At 39.0% G+C, this 21,676-nt stretch overlaps 1 protein-coding gene across 2 annotated transcripts in view; it reads left to right on the top strand.

The window, feature by feature from the left end:
* ELMO1 (engulfment and cell motility 1) overlaps positions 1-21,676 on the top strand; it is a 317,291-nt gene that overhangs the window by 111,018 nt on the left and 184,597 nt on the right. For both annotated transcript variants that reach the window (XM_027729150.2, XM_027729149.2), the window contains exons 10-14: positions 8,446-8,597; positions 9,470-9,548; positions 13,151-13,201; positions 14,575-14,697; positions 16,061-16,192. In XM_027729150.2, coding sequence (XP_027584951.1) covers positions 8,446-8,597; positions 9,470-9,548; positions 13,151-13,201; positions 14,575-14,697; positions 16,061-16,192 — 537 coding nt within the window. The remainder of the gene's footprint in view (positions 1-8,445; positions 8,598-9,469; positions 9,549-13,150; positions 13,202-14,574; positions 14,698-16,060; positions 16,193-21,676) is intronic.

Below are 21,676 nucleotides of genomic sequence, written 5' to 3'. Positions count from 1 at the left end.
TGCTCAGATATGTGACCTCCCTGTGCAGATACCATGCAATTAAAGAAAAAATTAGTATTTTGATTTAATGTAAACTAATATGAATAATGCCTTGTTTCTAGGATAAAAACACCAGCTCTGAAATCTTTCCTCTGGGGTATGTGAAGAACAGAAACGAGTTAGTTTACAATTTGAAATTAAGATGATATCTGCTAAGTTTATCAAGTTGTGCCCTGGACCCCTGAATCTTGCAGTTGAGTTATGTGGGTTTGAAGCAGATCTTTCCACCATTTGCAACATATCTTTCTTTTCTTATATGTAGGAGATGCACAAAAGCAGCAGAAACATGGTAGTGCTCTTTAGGTAAAGAAATTTAACAGACTTCAGAAAAAAGGTTTTGTTACTGATTTAACCCTTTTAATTTACTGTGAAAAAAACCCCCAAACCACATCATACTTCTTTACAGAGCATTTTCAAAACAGATTGAACTCAGAACTTATTATGAGTTAAAATACGTTTGTACAGGTTCAAAAGATATCAGTTACTTCACTAAAATAATATCAGAAGCAGTAGTGGAATTAATATAATATGTGGGAAAGATATCTTCACTTTAGCAGAGTGGTTAGAAAATTTGGTTAGAAAATTGTTACCACCGAAGGAACGTTCAAATTTACTTTTGTTGCCAAAAGTGAAAGAAGAATGAACTATGAAAAGAGCATTAGATACATTTGATACTAAAGCTCAGTTTTGGTCATTAAAAATACTGGATGCTATTATAAGAAAAAATAGTATAATTGATCTGGTTTTTGGACTGGCATTGGGTTTTTTGTTTGTTTGTTTGTTTGTTTGTTTTTTCTCCAATCTTGCAGTCTAGATAGATTATGATGGTGATAATTATTGTTATCTTTTCGTGGCAAAGAAAATCCTACAACTGTTTTTTAACTGAGTGCAAGCGATACAAAGTCAAGCCCAGAATGTCTTATTTGCTAAGGCAGCCTGCTAAGGAGCACATGAAGAAACTTGCTAAAATTAGTTTAAATCAATTTACTTCCTTAGTGACTTAAAATTATTGTCTTTGTCTAACTTTACCAACATCTTTTGCTCTGTGGATTGTATTTTAACAGCAGAAGAAAGTGTTGTGTTCACCCCTGTTAATGGCTCATCTCTTCTGTTTGGCACTTCCATAGGTTTCCTTGGACAATGACCCATTTTAAAAAAACCAAATAAAAGACACAAACAAAAGTATTCTCTCAAAGTACCTATGAAAACCAAAACTGGCAAGTAAAACCAAAAGCGAAACTGGTGAGCAAGAAAGGGACCAAGGAGAAGAATAGGAAAGTTAGAAGAGAAACACAAGGAAAAAGAATGACAGAAATAGAGGAAAGAGGCACAGGTGTGTCCTGACCTGCATGCAGTTGGGAGCCAGAACAGCAGAGCCCTCAGTGGGGTAGTGTGGGCAAAAGGCAAACCTAACGAATCACCTTTGGTCTGTGTCTCTCTGGTGGCAATCTACAGCTTCATTCTCACTTGCTTCTCACTTTTGACAGGCCACTTGAGGTTCTTGATGGGCTTGCTCAAGTGGTTGACAGGATGGATAAGGCAGCTGATAAGTTTCTGCTAGCTGAGGGGGAACTTCAAACTAAGGGCTTCTGCCCTTTGAAGCTGCCTTTCATGTTAAATGAAAGCTAAATTGAAATGGGGTGGAATTAGCCTGAACTTTTTTCTTGAATGGTTTTTTAACCTAAAAACCTTGAATCTGGAGGAGACCTCAAGGAGACCTTGACTGCTTCTAATGACTAACTCTTTGGTGTTGGATGCAGACTTGCTCCCACCTTTTGAGTACATAAAGAATGCTATTCCAACTCCTGCAAATAAGAATTGATGTTTTCAAGGAGAGCTTTGTTACTTACCTTGAGGGAATACAGCATCATTTGAAAAAACTTCCTTATGATGTGCAAGATTCTCTCAAGACCTTTTTCTTGCTTGTGACAATATAATTTTCAGCTTCCACAGTTACCTAAAGGATTTGGATTCCCAGTTCTTAGAAAAAGTCGTGGTAATTGGATATCAAAATTGTCCTGGTTCCAGCAAGGACAGGATTAATTTTTGCAGTAGCCAGAAGGGGACATGGCTAGGACCCGAAGGTTATTCTGTGCCACCTCATGTCATTTTCTGGGTCAGGGTGATGTAGAGGCAGTTTGCGTATTGCCTGTTTCCGGGTGGTGAGCATTTGCATGTGAATCGTTTGCCTCTCTTGTACCCCCTTTTATTAATATTGTTGCTGTTACTATTCTTTTTCTTATTTCCTTGCTGTTTCCAGTAAATTGTTCTTAGCTCGTGACACTTAACCTTTTGTGCCTCCAATTCTCCTTTCCAGCCCACTACCACAGGGGGGAGAAGAAGGAGGATGGGGGAGTGAGTGAGCAGCAGTGTGGTTTGGAGAGTCTCAGTGGGAGCACTGAATTAGGGAATGCCATTTGTAAAACTTGTTTGGTGCCCAATATGAGGCATGAAGGGTTGAGATAACAACAGATCTGACTAGAGCGGAATGGAAACAAATTTGATCTAAGCATTTGTTGTATGAGGTCCAGAGGCACTGGTCACAATGTTGCTTGATCTGTTCATGTGGTTGAGGTATCTAACCCTGTATATATTTCGATATATGCACTATTTGCCCATCCGGGTGCTCTTTTTCAGAGCAGGGAGGGGGATCAGGATTTCTTTTTTTGCTGTACTGTGTGTTAACAGCTTATGATATGATAAAATCAAGGGCAATGAGGGTCCTTTTGGATGTGTGTTCAGTGTTGCTCTGCTACCCTTACCTTGGGCACTACCTTTATGAGGCCATTAATAATTGTACTCAACCTGTAGGGAGAACTGGGAAGGATGATCTTTTCCAGCTTTTCACCCATTTTTCCTCCTTCAGGCCTGTTACAACAGCTTTTGAGAATTTTGAATTTCCTGTGGATGTTAAGGAGAGCATGCTGTTGTTGCTAAGTCTGTCATGTCTCCTCACTACGATCCACACCATGTTTTGAGTTACAAAATAGATTTTAAGGAGGATCTTACAGACTAGATGGATAGTCATGAGTATCATAGAATGTGGGAGAAAATGGCCCAGTTTTTGAAGACTATTCTGCTCCAATGGTTTGGAAGTTCACCCCTGAACAACTATAGGACCTTGAAAAAGTGGCAGAACATTTGAATGAAAAATGCTATGGCAGTTCCAGTGAGGCGCGAAGTTATGCAATGTGCTGGGCCCTGGCTATTGTTTACTGGATGCTGCTCAGTACTAGACAGCACCCTCAGGGGGAAGAGGAGGAAAGCAAAGCAGATACGGTGGCCACTCAAACTGCTGCTGAACCAGAGGAACAATCCACGCTGGTAGCAGTCGCCCCTATACAGAAGAAGAAATCCAAGAAGAAATCAGTTCGCATAGTGAGGGATAAGGAGGGAGCAGGTCCCTCAGAACAGGTGGGAGAGGCAGGGCCAGAGATAATCACCTGGTCCCTGTCCCCAAGTGAGCTGTGAGATATGTGAAAAGATTTCAACCTCCAGTCGGGTGAGCCCCTACTGACCTGGCTGCTCTGATGCTGGGATATTGCTGCCCGTGATATGAAACTAGATGGTAGTAAAGCCAAGCAACTGGAATTCCTGTCCCAGGATGTGGGCATTGACAAGGGGACTGGGAAGAGGATGGAAACTCTCAGCCTCTCAGAAGGACTTGGAAGAGGACAGAAACTCTCAGACAGGTGACTCCTGTCAAGCGTGAGGGAAAGGTAGTCTCTCAAGGATGATCTAGTAGTGTACCCAAGCAGGTGGCACACAATGGAGAAAGGTGTCCACTACCTGAGAGAATTAGCCGTGCTGGAGGTAGACTATAAAGATTCAAATAATGAGCAGTCCCCTGTAGATCCAGATGAGATCCAGTGTACACAATCCATGTGACAGAAGTTTGTATGGAGTGTGCCATCACTGTACACCAACTCATTGGCATCGGTGTCAGTGAAAGGAGAACAAACAGTGCTTCAGGTGAGTAGATGACTCCGGCAGTATGAAAGATCATCTCTTTTCCTCCCTACTGACCTGGGACTCTGCTGTGGAAAGACTGTCCAAGATAAGGGACAGGTCTGAAAGACTCAAGCAAGTTAGAGAGGAAATGCCACATCAGACCCACAAGAGTATAAGGCACTGGTGCAAAATATATCCCGATGCCATCAAGATACGTAGGGGCAGAATCTGTTTCCGTTGATTCTCTATGTGAGAATAGTCTGTAATGTTGAATTATATAATATTGGTTATTGAATGACACTACTGTTGTATGCCACTAACATGGACAATGAGTACGGACTGCCCCAGGTGCACCTGTCATGAGCTCCTGATGCAACTTGCAACCAGCTGACAGCACACCAGCCCTCCTGCCCTGGAAAACATCCCCGACTGATAGAATGCACAGTCGTGGACTAAATGAACTCAACAGACGTCTTGGAGGGATGGTCATTGACTATGGAAATAACACCCATGCATGTGTCTGTATATATAAATACTTATAATAGAGGTATAACTATATGAAGATTTATGTATAAATATACAAACTTATATTTATAAATATACAAACCCCATAGGTATTTATAAACATATATAATATCTATAACTATATGTATATATATATAGTTGGAAGGTGTAGGATTTGGACATGACATAAATGGTATGGAATGAGGGGTGGATTATGTCCTGGTTCTGGCTAGGACAGAGTTAATTTTAGCAGTAGCTAGGAGTGGGTATGGCTGGACTCAGAAATTGTCCTGTACCACCTCACATCATTGCCGGGGATGGGGCAAGGGGTCCTTTCCAGGTCAGGATAGCGTGGAGGCAGCTCACATGTTGCCAGTTTCCTCATGGTGAGCATTCATGTGTGAATTGTTCGCCTGTTTTGTACCCTCTGTGATTAACATTGTTGCTGTTACTGTTCTTTTTCTTATTTCCTTGCTGTTTCCAGTAAAATGTTCTTATCTCACCCCATGATGTTCAACTTTTATGTCTCCAATTCTCCTCTCCAGCCCACCTCAGTGGGAATGGGAAGGGGGAGTGAGCAAGTGGTGCATGGTTTGAGGTGTTTCAGTGGGGACATTACACTGGGGAATACCATTCCTAAATCATGACAAAAATACACTATACAAATTTGTTACCCGCATTTTTAGTTCCAACAAGAGGAGAAATAAAGTTTGTAGTATTGGTTGAGATAGTTAAAAAAAACCCTCTTAGAATTATTTATGTAATAACTGTTTCATAAGTGTGCAATGCAGAGTCTTAGCAATGATGGATTTTTACGCTGCCTTCTAAAGTATATCGTGCAGAAAAATGGGGTGGTGGCTGGGAAAGTATTTTTGTGTGTTGTAGCTGTCATTTGTTTTTTCTGTAGTCAAGTGCAACTCTAGTGCCTTACTTTAAAATGATATGCACCTCTTAAAATTTTACTATGCATTGGAACTTAACAGAGAACAAAACTTAGACAGATTTTTCTGTACATTTCCAACAACAAAATAGTCCAGGCAAATAACTAATGAACATACATAATGAAAATCAGATCTGTTTCCTTCACTGTTCTTTCCCTATGTGGTTTTTATTCCTGGCATATTTTTTTTATTTTCTTCTTATTATTTATTTTTAATTTTTTTTTTAACTTTTGAATACTCTGCTGTGCTTTAAGTGATGCTGAACCAGGAAGAGAACTCAGACGATGCAGTTTAGTTTGCTGTAAGTTTCTCATCTACCCTCAATTTACATGTTTAGCTCCTATTTAATCAGATCATTGGAGTTGAATGTGTAAAGGGATTCTGATTCCTAAGTTCCCTTGAAATTGGTAGGAAGTTAAGCACCCAGACACTTCCTTTGTATGTGGCTATATATGTTCCAATAGGACTATGCAGTTGTCAAGGTTACAGGTATTTTGGTGAAGAAATAGTTTTATCCTTAATGAGAGACACCTATATGACAGAATTATTTTTGAACGTTGAAAGCCCTCTCTGTGTGGAGTGGTCAATAAGCAGAAAACAGCAAATAGCACAAATTTGAACTCCTGTTCATTCCTGTCTCTTCTCAAGAAGGGCGTCTTTTTTTTCTACATCCAGAACTTCAAGTGTAGTAATAGAATTTCTTTTTGATGTAATTTTGCTCCCTCTGGAACTTGCATGCCTTATTTTTCAAGGTAGACAAGCGTATTATTTCTAGCCAGACTTCATGCTTCACCAAGGTGGTTATGAATATATATAGCTTGACATGAAAGTTACCTAGCAGATGTTTTGCATCTATGTTCAGTGTGATACGTCTTTTTTAAACACACAAGGCAGCTTCATACCTTGGGTTAGTGTTTATGAGTAAAAGAGATTATGATGCAAGGTCAGAAGGATAAATAAGGCTAAGGCAGCCTTGCTTAGACTGAGGTTCCAGTTATCTATACTGTTACATTTCTGCAGCACCTCATATGAATATGTTATATCCCAGTGAAGCGTTAACACTGACACTTGAAGGAGCTGCTGCACCAAGAATAATTCATATATGTCAGGGCTTCTAAAGAGGTGACAAAAGTCTGGCAAGTTGGAACACAGCCTGGACATATTGTATTCCTGCTGCACGACTGATTCATGGATGGTGATAACTGAGGCATCTAGGGTGCTTTTGGTTTAATGTGTGAGCAGTGCAGAGTTGCTCTGTGCATAATCTGTCCCTATTGTAGGCCCTGTGAACATCTGGCAGCTCTGTCTGCAATGCATCAGAACACATCTGGATTACCATTAAGAGAGGTAGGGTAGTACAGTGCTTCTGAGATACAGCTTGTTACTCTAAACAGCACATTGTACTTCATATCATAATGTAAATATTACTTGGGCTTAGGATTTGATGGCAGCAGATACTCGAAGTCCAGAGTAGGAAAAGGCTAGCTGAGTTGCTTCTTTCCTCCTGTTCTCCATGCATGTGTAGGTTGGTTCTTACAGAAAAGAAATTCAGTGTATATTCTCTGAACTGAGCTACATTTGGGGTAGAGTGTTCTGTTGTGGTAACACAAACTAAGTAGCAGGACAAACAGCAGTGCTGTAACTGATTAGAAGACGAAAAATCTGTCCCTCTTTCCTTGTTGTCTCCAAAGTTGCAGAAAGGGTGTTTTGCTCCTTCAGTACTATTTAAAATGTCAAAAGTGCAAAACAATGAATGAACAAATGAATGAATGAATGAATGAATGAAGAGAAGAGCACCTTACAGCAATAAAATGCTTAATGCCATCAGCATTGTCCATATGTCAACATTTAACTGTGAATTTTACAAGATAGCTTTTCCAAGCGTAGAGCATGTCTTTCTTTCTCCTAAAGGAAAACAATGCCTAGATCTGAGTAAGCATCCAGAATTGGAAACAGTAAAACCACATTAGTGGCTTGTAGCATAAGTACTGTGGCATGAGTGTGCTCCATATTTTCTGGAAGAAAGGTATCAAACTTGAGATAGAGCCGCTGTAGACTGTTGTTTGGCTGTAAAGAGCAAATAACTGTGGTCACACCACATTTCTGCTGTCTGTCTGTGCTTTCTTGGGTACCTTTCATCTTGACAGTGCTGGTATCAGTGCATTCAAAGAAAACCCAGGCAGTTCTTGCTTCCTGCATCAGTACAAGGCAGGTTTCTTCCCAGGAAGCCAGGTACATGGACTGGGCAGCATACGGAAGAACACGTGTTGCCACATCTTACTGCACAGCTGTGTTGGCTCTGCAGATGAGTGTGCAGCATGTCATTGCCACACTGCAAAATAGCAGAGGTCAGACTTGGTTTTAATTAATGTGCCATTTTTTGTGGTAGCTTGCAGTAAAAGTGAAGGTTATTAATGCAAGGCTGGACTCTAGACAGAGTAATGAAACTGGTTGTCCTGATAAATGATCACCAACAGAGTTTTAATTTGTAACCTGGAAAGCGCTTTCAGCATTGTTAGTAACAGCAAGGGGGAAAAAAGGACATGTTTATCTAGAGTGTATTTTGCCAGAAAGCTAGATCTAAATTTCTCTTTTGAAACATTTGCCTTAAGCGTAGATATTTGTTTAGACAAAAGTAGCTGCACAGGTTTCTGCTCGAGAGAATGAGAGGTAGTCTCCTTGTCCTTTACAAAGTTTTCCACACAAAAAATATAATTGTTCTATTTCCTTAGTGTTGATTTACCGCGTTCATAATGTAATGATAAAGCATACACTTCAGTGATATGAATTTTGACATAAATCTATGGTGATTTGTGCCAGCTGAAGAACCTGTGCCAGTCTGTCCTTTGATGGTATATGCAGTGTCTGGTTGACTGTTTTCAGGTGTTTGCTGATGTGTGGATAAGAGTACTTTTTTTCTAATGCCTTTCTGAGCCATGTCCACAGTTTTTTCTTATCTTCCCCTGTTTTCATGACAAGATGTAAATTCTCTAAATGGTTGTATTTGCAGATAGCAAGCTATGTGAACAAATTTGCCTCAGACATCTCTATCTTGCAACGATCTCTAGCAATCCTGGAATCGATGGTGCTCAATAGCCATGACCTGTACCAGAAGGTAGCGCAGGAGATCACAATTGGGCAGCTAATCCCACATCTGCAGGGGTGAGTGTATTCAGTTGCCGCTTGATGTGGTGGATTATTTTTTTTTTCCCCCAAAATGAGCACAGCATTTGGAAAAAACAGTGGTGTAAAGACTGACAACCTCTTTTATGATTCCTGTGTCCACTACAAGTGACTGGATAACTGGTAACCAGCTTTCTGGAGTTTCTTGGTCATTAGGGGCTATTTTTGGGCGTTTAAAATTTTTTTTCAGTGAGCTGCATGTGTAGTTGGAAGTAGGGAATGAAGAGAAGAGCACCCTACAGTAATAAAATGGTTTTAATGCCATCAGCATGCAGATGGGGTTTTGCTTGTCAGCCTCTGGGAAGTGTATAAGACAAAAATTACTCAACTTTTGCTGAAGGTGTATTGGAAAAGGGAGAGGCTTTTTCTTAGATAGTAATGTGCAGTGGTTAAATGGATGGAAACTGCCTCTTGTAGCATAGGGTAATGTACTGTGCATGGTGTATAGTTAGGCTCATCTCCTAGCTGGGACATTTTTAACTCCCCTGAAAAGCTTTTAATATCAGCAGGTTCATCTCTAGAACCCTTTAAGGGAAGATTCCTCTTCCTGCCTCTAGATGTTGTGCATCTGGCAGAAGCTGATTGTTGGTCTCCTACTATGATCAGTGGAGGGTCAATGGCAGTTCAACAGGGTGGTTCATTCCACCTTCCTTGAATTCTGAGTCTCTCTCTGGTGCATCTTGTCTCTCTCAGTAATGGAGACAACCTGGTCATGACCAACTTTGATTACCTAACTTGCATGGTTAACGTGAAGTGCAAACAGTTCCTCCAATTCTACCTGCAGCTGGAAAATCAATTTCTACAGTTCACGTGCATTCATGCTCTTATGTTTATAACGTTGTTCCAAACAGGACAGACCAAGAGATCCAGACATATACCATTGCGGTAATAAATGCACTCTTCCTTAAAGCACCAGATGACAAGAGACAGGTGAGTTCTTGGGTTTTGTGTACTTGTGTATCTGTAGGAAAATAAATGTTTCGTATTCATACCTGCAATTGTCTTAGTCACATTTTTCTTGGAGTTAATTCAGACTGAAACTTGATCAGTTATTTCACACTGGTATATCATTCATTTTAATGGGGCTACCTCCATCTTGCACCAGTATTATTAGGGATTAAGCATTCTTCCATGCTTTTGTAGTTCCCTGTAACCTCATTTGAACTATGTTGACTGTGGCTGACTAGTATTTATTGTACTGAACTCTTTGCCAGCACAGCTTGTAAAACTAGGCTATTTTTTGGTAGAATGTTTTTCCCCCAGATTTTTTATTTAAAAGTGTGTTTCTTTTGAAAACGGAAATATCTTGCCGTGTAAGCATTTCAGGACGTTTACAGTGTGCTATTTTAAGTTAGCTTTAGTGCCAGATATCAGAAGTCTCAAAAGGAAAGATTACTAGTTGCTGTTAAATGAGGATGGAATGTGAAGTGTTATGAAATGGTGAAGTTTTATCCATGTTTATAAAGTTGTTAGCCTGTGTCAAAACAGATTTAGTCATTTATTTATTTAACATTTTTGTCACCAGTGGAACAGCGATGGTAATTCTTGTGGTGACATACTGTTACTGCCTAGAAAAAGTTCATTGAGAGTTGCTGATCAGTTCTGACAAGGACTTTCCTGAGATTTATTTACATTTTTGAATGCTGGAGCCTGCTTAAGCAAACATCAAAACCCTTATGAGTTTTTTTCTTTTTTTTTCTTTAAAAATATTTTTAACATCGTGAAAGGGGAAAGTAAACCCATGGTTTAATTAGAAAAAAAAAAAAAAAGGAAGGTGCTTCCCCTCCTCCTTTTTTTTCCCTTTTTTCTCCAGTACAGCCTTCAGTGATTAAGGGAAGAAGACACCTAATAAACAAAAATGGGAGTAAAACCTTTCTTTCAGTTTTGGCATAAATCTATGATAGATGCTTGTAAGAAAACCAAATATTTTGCTTTTTACATTTGTGAGTAGTTGCTGCTGCTTATGTTTCTGTGAAAAGTATGCTTTGGTCATATTTGAAGTTAAGAGACCATGTCAGGTGTAGATAAGACTTTAATATTAGTCAGTGGGCATGTGTTCCTTGAATGACAGTACCACAGGGTGTTGCCAGCATTGCCAACTGTATTTTCGCCAACAGTGTAACCATCTAGTGAGGCTGGCAGTAAGCCAGGCAGACTTCACCTTTAATACCTGCTGCTGTGACACAAAATTGTTAGTCACAGAGTTTATGATCATCAGAAGATAATGATCTGGTTTAGCTTGAAGGCTGATAGCTCTGACACTTGCAGAAAATTTTCTTCAGCCTTTAATGACTTATAATAAGTAGTCAGAATGTATTAGGTTTCTTTTTGTATCTGTCTTGTGGTTAATTAGTAAACCATATAATGAAGAAGGTAGGTGTCCATTGGCTTCAAGATAGCGTTAACTGATGGAGTTTACTGAATTCTGTCTTTCTAAGACAATGTACTGAAGTGATGCAGACTCACGTAATTATCTGATGATGGGCACTTGAAAGTTAAGGTTCAGTACTCACCACTAATATGGTTAGAAGAAAGAAACCGCATCAAAACTCTTATGACTCCAGAAGCCTTGGCACCCTCTCTGCTGCTGTCTTACGGGGACTGGCATGATGTGGATGACTGCACTGCAATTAAGGAAAAGATTTAAATTGGCACTGCTATATGAATGCTTTCCTCTTTTTTTTTTTTAATTTTTTTTTTTAAATTTTCCTCTTACTCTTTCTGTAATGCAAAAAGCCAAGAGGTCCAAGGTTGTTTTTTTTTTTCTTTTTTTTTTTTTTTAATGGAGACTCCCTGGTTGCTTTGCTTCTTCTGCCACTGTCAAGGACCAATAATCTAGAAAAACCTAGGTTATTTAAAAAAAAAAACCAAAACCTACAAAAGGTCTATCGAAAAGAGATGAGAGTTTGAGTATTGAAATGATACTATGTATGTTTGAAACATTTTTTGGCAATTCTCTGTATTTTTGCAGAGACATTTTGCTATGGAAAATGAGATGGCAAATGTTGTCAGATAATTCTTCTCATCTCTCAGTACAATACTTATATTAGAAGAGGCAGCTCATTAGCTGCTAATGACTATATAGCCTTTTTGGAGACAAAGTTGATTATGATGCAGTAATTGTTTTTGTGAATGCTTGTTGTTCCTATCAGTTTTTAGTCCAGTGACAAAAAACAATATCTCAATAACAGCATTTTAAATTACAGGTATAAGAAAGAAGTGACAATTTGATAATCCTCTCCAAAAAAGTAAAATAAAAGAATTCCCCCCCCCCTTTTTTTTTTTTGTCTTGAATGCAGAAAAGACTGTCTCCTATTCTTTACCTGTTCATCTTTTTTGGCAGTGCGTATATAGTTTGACAAAACCAGCCAGTCTGTTCCACGTAACACAAAGTATATTATGTGTCTGGCACTCCCCCTGCAGCCCAGCTGTGCATTTCCAAAAGAGGTGGAACCATCTGTGTCATCCATTCCTTTGCTGTTACATGCAATTGAAACCTGCTTAGCTTAAAATCTAAAGCTGAGTTTCCCTTTTGTCCTTTCTTTCTTCTTTATCGCACCCGTGTTCTGTTGCAAGCACCCTTTGTCTGTTACAAAGAAAACAGTTCAACACCTTGAATTATTTTCTTTTTCCAAGCAGGTTCTCACCCTAACACTTGCTTTATTTACACTGTTTCTGCAGCCCTGTTTCAGCAATCCAGTTCTTTGTGTGTTTTATGTAACAGCCTTAGTTTTCCAATTTTCTAGTGTCTTTTTTGTTATATAAAAGTAACCAGTATGTACTCTATATTACTCTTCAGCTCTCACAAAGTTCAACAGGATCTTTTTTTAAATTTATTTCTCCTGAACATGAACAATATTTTTTATATGGTGCCAACTGCACAGAATCACAGTGCAACCTAAGAGTTTCCTTAAGCATGTGTAAGCATTGATTTCAAACAGGTCTAGAAAGAGAAGTTAATTTAAAGCAAAATTGCAATTGTGGAACATGGACCAATGTCAACATTGCTTCTAAAATACAGGGGAGAAGTATTCTTTGTTATAATGAAACAGTACTGAGTTGTAGGCTGATTTATTGAGTGAAAGTTAGAGCACTTAACTTTTAAACAGCCAAAATATTATTTTAAATAAGCATGTTGTTTGACATCTTGTTTTAAAATCCTGGCTGACTTCCAGTCCATGCTTCCTTCTGTATTGTTTGTGGGGAAAGATTGTACTTGAACAAGGGTGTAAATACTCTGTTGAACTCACAGAGGTCTCTTCTGAAGTCTTTCACTGCTGGTTTTGAATCATCAAAGTCCTCAACTTGTGTCATAATTTTAACTTTTTTTGCCCCTTTTCTCATAGTAGGGTAATCTGAGTTTATGATACCCCGAAAAAGGCATACAGTCATTTAGCTGGTGACTAATGACTGTAATTTATAAATAACACTACAGAAACATAAGACCTTTGCAAGTCAGTGTATTCTTCTAGGTATGACACTAAAACACCTGCTTCTGGCTAATTTTTTTTTTCTTTTTTTTACTAAATCAGGAAATGGCAAATATTTTGGCACAAAAGCAGCTTCGTTCCATCATCTTAACTGTAAGTATACAGTTTTCAAAGTTACTGTTCACTAGAAGAGAGAAGAGGTGACTGAAGTTTTGGTGTTCATAGCTGTAGCACAGAAGATAACGGTTTGGTTGTTGAGTGGGTTCAAAACTGCTTTTTAGAAAAGTTCTTTTCCCCTTAAAATAAATTGTGGTTTCTTCATGAAAATATAATACTGAATACCTTGGTATTTTTTGGTTCTGTTGATTATTCTGTCTCGATATAAAGTTGCACACAATTTGTCATGGCTTGCACAAAAGAAGCATGAAGTAGAGTTAATGAATATAATACAGAAGACTGGCACCTGCTATCATGGAAAATCAGAGGGATTTTACCTTTGACCTTAGAGTAGATTACATCTTCAAGGGAACAAGGGAAAGTGTGCTTTCTTGGTATACAACAAACCAAACAACAAACAACTCCTCACACCTTCTCATTCACTGTCATAATTTCAGTGATGTGTACAAACCCCTCAGAATTTATTTCAGAAGGAATGGTTTTACAGTGTTTGAGCTTGTAGGGAATTTGTAATAATCACATGGATAATATTCTTAGGTGTTTATTTGTTGTCATAAAATGCTCCAGTGCCTTTTGGCAGACAGATTCCTTTATTCTCTGGAACTGTGCAATATCTGTTGATGTATCCATCTCCTACTTGATGTCTCTTTCCTTATGTACTTTGCTGTATTTAGTGACCTGGGTCTGTTTCCCATTTAGAACAACGTGGTGTTTTTGGCACACCAGGGATTTTTAAATTGTCCATCAGTTTTGTGTTTGCCTTCTGAATGGGATAATTCTTCACCTATGGGGCATTGTATGCTAATATATTTCTGAGCAATTTTCCTCATACTGAATGGAGTAGTCTGGTAGAGGCAGGATTGTGGTGTGATGTTGACTCCCTGTTGAGCCCTGTTAAATCACTGTATTCTCTGTCTGTCTTTGCAGCCTGAATACTTTTCTATTCAGACAGCTACTCTATTAAATATGTTCTTAATATACTCTCTTTAAAAAAAAATAAATTAAAAATACAGAGCTCTAATACTCTTGGTATGGAATTAATTTTTCTTTGAAGTGACTTCTCAGCACTGTTTTTTTTAACGCCACTTCTCAGTATATGCAAAGACCCTACCTGGTGTAAAGTCCTGTCCCTAAAAGTTGCTTATACAGTATGTAAATCAGTAGTGCTAGTCCTGGTTTGATTGTCTGTGGGTTTTTTTTGTGTTTTATTGTTGTTCTTTTTTCCTTTTCTGGAGCATATATACACTATTGCATAGCAAACACATACTGAGAAAAATGGAAATACCTTACTGCACCTAATGCACTTTTTTTATAAGATGATATTCACCAAAGTCTCTCTTTCTTTGCAGCATGTTATCAGGGCACAGAGGGCCATCAATAATGAAATGGCACACCAGCTTTATGTTCTGCAAGTACTTACCTTTAATCTTCTGGAAGACAGAATGATGACAAAAATGGATCCACAAGATCAGGTAAGCATCTGGCATGATCTAGTCTTAGCAGGAAGCAGACAACTGTTCAGTGATGTACCTAAAGCTCTTTATGAAGGAAAAAACACTTCTAGGAACACTTACATAAGTCATTTATTTTCTCTCTCTGTGAAGTTGGGTGATGTTTTTTGGTTGTGATAAGATGTACTGGCTATTGCATTCATTGTGAAAAAGGCGAACAAAATGGCCAGGCCATTCTCCTTAGCACGTAGTTCCATGAACTGAATTTTGTGTCTTCCTGAGCAGAAACTCTTAGCTCCAATCCAGCATTTGTTTCCTTTGTGTGCTTCTCAGAAGCAACAGAGATGTATGGTCCTTCCTAAAAGTACTTCTGTAGAGCTAAATTGAATGTTTAAATGAAAACTATCTGGCATGCTAGATTTGAAGTTAATTTTGTGTAACAATAAACCCTGTTTTTCATACTGGGAACCTATATGGTAGTTGTTCATTAGTTTATTGCTTCTGTGTCCAAACACTGGCTTTAATATAGTTCACTGTGCAAAAAGAGGCACTTAATCCCCTAAGAGATTCAAGAGATTTAAATATATGGTCAATGAACCATAGGGAAGATTTGTTTTGTTTGTTTATTTTTTGTGGCCTTTTTTAGGCCCTGGACAAGGAGGAACCTGATTTCATTTTTAAGAGGAAGTTATGTTTAGACTTGCTGATAATTTAGAGAAGAGAAGGTGGGACAGCTAGATAGTTTTACCATAAGTAACATCATGCTGTAGGTTTCTATCCTTCCTGTTTCTTAAGTTTGAGGCAGGGAAGTTTGACCCTTGGGAATGTACATGCAGTCAACTAGCACATATCTCCATAGAGAGTCACTAACACAGTGTTGTTAGTATTATGACAGGGTGGTTATCACTGTCTTGAGACATTTGTAGCGATGTGTAAATGTAGTAATTCCTCTCTTGCTGATTTCTGTGGTAGCAAAAATGGACAGTTACAAAAACGAATTCGGAGTGCTGAGTCATTTTTATTTTATCCAGGAAAGTATATAAGTACCAGCTTCATTACCAGCTTAATTTGAAATTTGTGTAATCTCTTGGCTTCTGTGGTTAAAATTAAGTGTGTAGTTAGACTTTGATAACGTGGGTCCTGCTTCTTAAAGTCAACACTTGGGCACCTTCATGTGAATCTCCTGAATGTGATGACTTTTGAAAATGGGAACCACAAGATCATTCTTACTGACTGTCCCTCCAAGTACAAAGTAGGGAACTTAGACACAGAAAGGTTGGGCATTGGAGGGAATACAGTGTTTTGAAACACCTTTTGTGGTATTATTTATTAAATTGAAAGTTAAGTTATTTAACCAATTTTTTTTAACCTTGTTTTGACATAGGCTCAACGGGATATCATATTTGAACTCCGAAGAATTGCATTTGATGCAGAGTCTGAACCTAACAACAGTAGTGGCAGTATGGAGAAACGCAAGTCTATGTATACTCGAGACTATAAAAAACTTGGATTTATTGTGAGTATTTTTTTGTGGTGGTCCGCTGAAAGTGGGTGAGGGCGTCCATTATAGTACATATTTTAATCAGTCACTTCTCTTATTTGGTCTTCTATTTCCTAAAAGGGAATAGCTTTCCTCCCATCCCCAGAAATCCCAATTTACAGCTTTAGCAGAAGCTAGGGTGCTGCAATGAGTGACTATAAACTCTTTAGAAAGGATAGGCAAGGAAGGAGAAACAGTGGGGTAGTCCTTTATGTTAGGGAATGTTTTGACAGCCTAGATCTTAATGATGGTGATGGAAGGGTTGAGTGTTTATGAGTCAGGACCAGGGGGAAGGCCAGGGAGGCAGATGTCATGGTGGGAGTCTGTTACAGACCACCAACCAGGATGAAGAGGCAGACAAAATATTCCATAAGCATCTGGGAGAAGTCTTGGGATCTCTAATCCTTGTTCTCATGGGGGACTTCAAACTTACCAGCTGTCAGCTGGAAATATGATACAGTAGAGAGGAAATAGTGTTAGGAGGTTCCTGAAGTGTGTGGAAGATAACTGAGACCAACTGTATGAGGTTAAACAAGGTGAAGTGCTGGGTCTTGCAACCCCATGACACACTCCAGGCTTGGGGAAGAGTGTCTGGAAAGCTGCTCAGAGGAAAAGAACCCAGTGGTGTTGGTCAGCAGCTGGCTGAATACGAGCCAGCCGTGTGCCAAGGTGGCCAAGAAGGCCAGTGGCATCCTGGCTTGTACCAGAAACAGTGTGCCCAGTAGGACCAGGGCAGTGATCATCCCCCTGCACTGGTGAGGCCACACCTCAAATCCTGTGTTTGGTTGTGGGCCCTTCACTATAAGAAAGGCATTCTGGTGCCAGAGCAAGTCCAGAGAAGGGCAATGAAGCTGGTGAAGGGTCTGGAGCACAAATCTGGTGAAAAGCGTCTGAGGGAGCTGTTGTTTAGCTTGGAGAAATGGAGACTCAGAGACCTTATCTCTCTCCACAAGCACCTGAAGGGAGGTGGTGGCAAGGTGGGGGGTCAGTCTCTTCTCTCAAGTAACAAGCAACACGACAAGAGAGGCTCAGATTAGATATTACATAAAATTTCTTCACGGAAGGGCTTGTCAAACATTGCAAAAGGCTACCCAGGGAAGTGCTTGAGTCACCAACCCTGAAGGTGTTTAAAAGACACGTAGATATGGCACTTAGGGATGTGTTTTAGGGGTGATCATGGCACAGATGGACTCAATGATCTTAGACGTCTTTTCCAACCTAAACAACTCTAATTCTAGTTGCAAGAAATAACTACCTGAGATTGAAGCATGTAGTTTTGAATGACATGTCATAACTAAAATCTAACTTTTAATGATATCTTTGATGAACAAGCATTGCCTAATGGATCTGTTTCACCCCTGTAAAGTCATCGTAGTCTGTTAATAATGATATGGATTGATGAACACAATGAATCTGAGATAGATCTCAGTGGTATTCACTTGTAGGGCCTTGTGTTTTGTTTGCTTGAAGTCCTTCCACCTCTGAATAGAGGATGCAGAATCTCTTACCTGGACTTGATCAGATGAATTGGAGTTCTAGTCTTGCCTGAAACTATGTTGGGGAACAAAGCACAATCTGGCTAAACTGTTGCATACTATATATTGATAAATAATGTGTATTTCCCCCCTCTGGAAACAGAGCATGCATATGTACACTGCAGTCAGTATCTTGATTTGTTGTTTGCTCTAGGTTAGTATGCAGTTTTCTTTCTCCTTGGGTAAAATGGTATGCTTCATAGCTTACATGATTTGTTACTGTGCTGTTGGCCTGGCAAATGTACAGTGAATATAGTACAGTAGCCGCAGTTTTCAACACTGTTGGTGCAAGCTGAAATGCACTGTGCAGTTTGAGTGCTCTGCTCAGCTCTGTGGTGTAGGGCTCAGTTCTCCCAAAACCATAAGGGAACTGGGTAGAGGCTTTCTGGGTTCTGATAGTTGTTTTCATGACTGATGTGTAAGGAAAAATTCCTGCTGGATCAGTGCTGTTATATCTGTAAGGAGTCATAAGTAAATAAATGGGAAGAGAAGATCTTGGCATTTTGGGGCTGTAAGCATCATCATAAAACTAGTGCTTTGAGAAGCTTTTGAAGTTCAGTATGGGGGTGTTTTTTTGTTATCTATTAATCTATTCTCAGTTCCTATGTGATAGAAGACCATTGCTATCCCAGCTTCTGAGACTGTCAATTCCTATAAGGAGATGAGCAGAGGACTTTCTGCCCTCTAGGCTAAAACTAAAAGAAAATGCAGGCCCTAGTTTAGAGACAGATGGGCTGGATATAGAGCCCCCAGCTTGGGGTAGATGAGAACAGAGGTGGGGGCCACTGTCATGGGAGAAGGAAAAGTAGCTGGTGGCAAAGAAGGAAATGGTGACAAACACAGAGGGAATAATGGGGTATGCTGAAGTCATCATGGAGTTGTACGTACAGAGATTGTGGCATATGGAAGAATCAAGGAGAGAAGTTTAAGACAATTGTTCTCTACTTCAGGTTGATCACTTTCAGATATCTACTGCTCACTCTAGTTTTATGAGATACTGAAAACTCAGCTCCTCTGAAAATCTGATCTTGCTTTCTTAAAACTGGAGCTAGAAAACTGAGTGTATAACAGAATACCTAGCAGAATTTGAACTAGTACTCACACACAGATATGAATTTCAATTCTATTTTTTCTGCTTCTTAACAAGGACTAAGTATCACTAGTTTTGAAGTCTGGCACTAGTTATTCCAATGGTTTTGTTTATCTCACAGGACATATTTTAATTCTTCAGAGCTGAGATTATTCACAACAACATGTTTTAGTTGATAGGGTTGTTAGGAAAACACTTGGTGTGAATCAAAATGTGTTAGTCTTGTCTGAGTTTGCAGGAACTCTCTTGCACTGCCTGCGCAGCAGAGACTCATTCATTATCTTCATTCCTCTCATTTGGGCTGTTCATTGGGAAGCCTACTGAAAACACTCTGGCAGTTGTCAAGGGTAACTGCAGGACTGTTTACTATTTAATTATGATCGCCTTTCACAAGGGGATAGGGAGCAAAGTTTAGGAGGGAATGGAACTGGGATTAAAGCAATGAAGAAAATGCGGGGAGGCATAATGGGAGATAAGAAGAAATATGTGAAAGTAAGCTGTGAAAGGAACACCATAACAAGAATCCTAATGGGAGGTAGGTTATCCTACTGACAGTGTGATGAGGCAATGTACAAATAATAAAAATGTCAATGGTGAACTGCAAGAAGAGTTATTCTGCTCTTGTACAGAAGTTTTACCTTGAGCTAAGAGTCCAGGTGACACTGCTTGTACACTTTTTTCTCAGCTGAAGAGGAATATGACCGTCCTCACAGGGCTGGGGAAGGAAGCAGGATCTGTTGTGAAATCTGACTGGTTATCCCCAGCCTCTTGCATGGGCAGTGCTCTTACTGGACTCTTGGCTGCCTTCACCCCATCTATTTATTTGCATTAAAGTTTCCTCAGTGCTTTCATAAGTTGCAGGTAAAGGGTTGCATTAGCAAATTGATCTATAATCTGAATAGTGGGAGGTTTCTCTTCCCCCTGTTTTGGCTGTGTGGCACAAGAAACTCGCCAAATAGGAGGCTGACTTTGAATGCTGTCTTCATTCCACTGGTACTGATGGTCAGGAAGCTAATTTCTTGAACTGATTAAACATTCATTCCAAAGGAGAGAGTAAAACTATGTCTAGCCATTAAGTTGTTCCTGAACTGCTTGTTCTCTTTCTGTATGGGAAATGCAAGAATCTTATTTATTTTTCTCAGCCACATCAAAAAGTCTTGCCCCACTACAAATAAAATGTCCACAAGAGACAAAGTCCAGACATGGTTTCAGAAGTTTACAATATAATTTGTAAAACTTCATAGTTAAAGACATCCATTCAGTTTTAAAGCAACCACAAGACCTCTCCAGATGGTTGTGATAAACTGTTTATTATGAGCAAAGAGAATTTCAGAGGAGACAGTCTTGAGGACATTTATTAAAATGCTAATAAATACAACTAAAATACCCAATTAGGAGATCTAAGATACACTCCACCCTATTGAATTATTTATTATTTTCTGAGTCAATTGCAAATTAAATAACCTGAATACTCTCCCTTACATTTGAGTAAACTTAATTCCCATAATCGAGGTAGGTAATAGTTACTAGAAATTGATAATGCTGTATATTTTCATAATAATTTTTTAAACATTGCTACTGTCATTGAGAAGTTGTAGCAAATGGATTTGTTTAGAGGCAGCTGTGAACAAATTCTAAGAAGCTTAGGTAACTTAAAATGTTGGAAAAAAACCCCCCAAAATTATCATCCTAGAACAGGTTTTCTGAAGTTTTTGGTGTGTAGAGCTTCTGGGTTTTTATTTGTTTGTTTTGTTTGAATTTTCTTTAATTAAATATAAGTGGTTAGTATAAATGCAAAAAGCCAACATGGAAAGTGATTTCATAATTCTACTGTGCCACGTTGGAATTTATTAGTGTAGTAAAATGAAATGTGGTTTAATGAAGGAGGTTTGAAATCAGTAAGGAACTGTCTGATAAAAAGTGACAACTAAAATTAAAATAGAGAATAGTGAAGTGTTCTTCAAGAGGAAGGCATGGGCTTGACTTTCAAAATATTAGTGGTGGGGACATAAGGGAATGAACATATGCAGATGAAATCTTCTGATGAAACAAATATGGGAAGCACTGATGAAAGAATCACCATGTTATTCACAGATTAGATGACCTTTTGGATTAGAGAGACAGAAATGTAATTTCGTTCAGTGATACAAAGAGATATGGTGTTCATTTAGGACCCCTGGCAAGAATTTCACCTTCAGGCAAGTATCTTGTCTGTAGCAAAAGATAAGAGAGATTGTGCAACATAGCCTTAAAAAAGTCAAATGTTAAGCTAGGATATGTCCGGAAAGATATTTTTAAAGCAGATAAACTGTTGAGGCCATTTTCTGCATTTCTCAGACATCATCTAGAACACTATATAATTTCAGTAAACTATGCAGTGACTCCTGGAGTGACTGAATGTGAGATGTGTGTAGAGTGTGAGGCTTGTGCAGTGATAAGGGAGATGTCTTACAAGAGTTCATTTAGAAAGGTTGCCTTGTTTAGCCAATCAGGCTGAATGCTGTGGAAGTCTTAAGTGTAAAAGTGCTGAGAGGGAGGAAACTATATGTAAGCTAAAAGACAGGGATGGCAATCCATTTATGGGAAAGATTTTCAGTTGGAACGATGGGGACAAAAGTTGCTACTAGTTTAAAGATGGAGCTCGATCCTTTATGAGAAAGTTTGTATAATATTTCTAGCTAAAGGAATATACTCCCAGAACTTTATTTTTTGGAACACCCACTGCTTTCCTCAGTGCATGGCTTTTGTTAGACCTGTACAAGTGTTACTGTCTGTAGAGCTGAGTGTATCAAATCAGGTATTTGGAAAATGAAAAACATAGAGTTAGTGACTGTC

This window comes from Pipra filicauda, unplaced genomic scaffold (assembly GCF_003945595.2).
Source record: "Pipra filicauda isolate LSUMZ 115617 unplaced genomic scaffold, ASM394559v2 scaffold233_size1220752_pilon, whole genome shotgun sequence".
NCBI lineage: Eukaryota > Metazoa > Chordata > Aves > Passeriformes > Pipridae > Pipra > Pipra filicauda.
The sequence above is the reverse complement of the archived record's forward strand: the minus strand, read 5'-3'. Positions and strand labels throughout refer to the sequence as shown.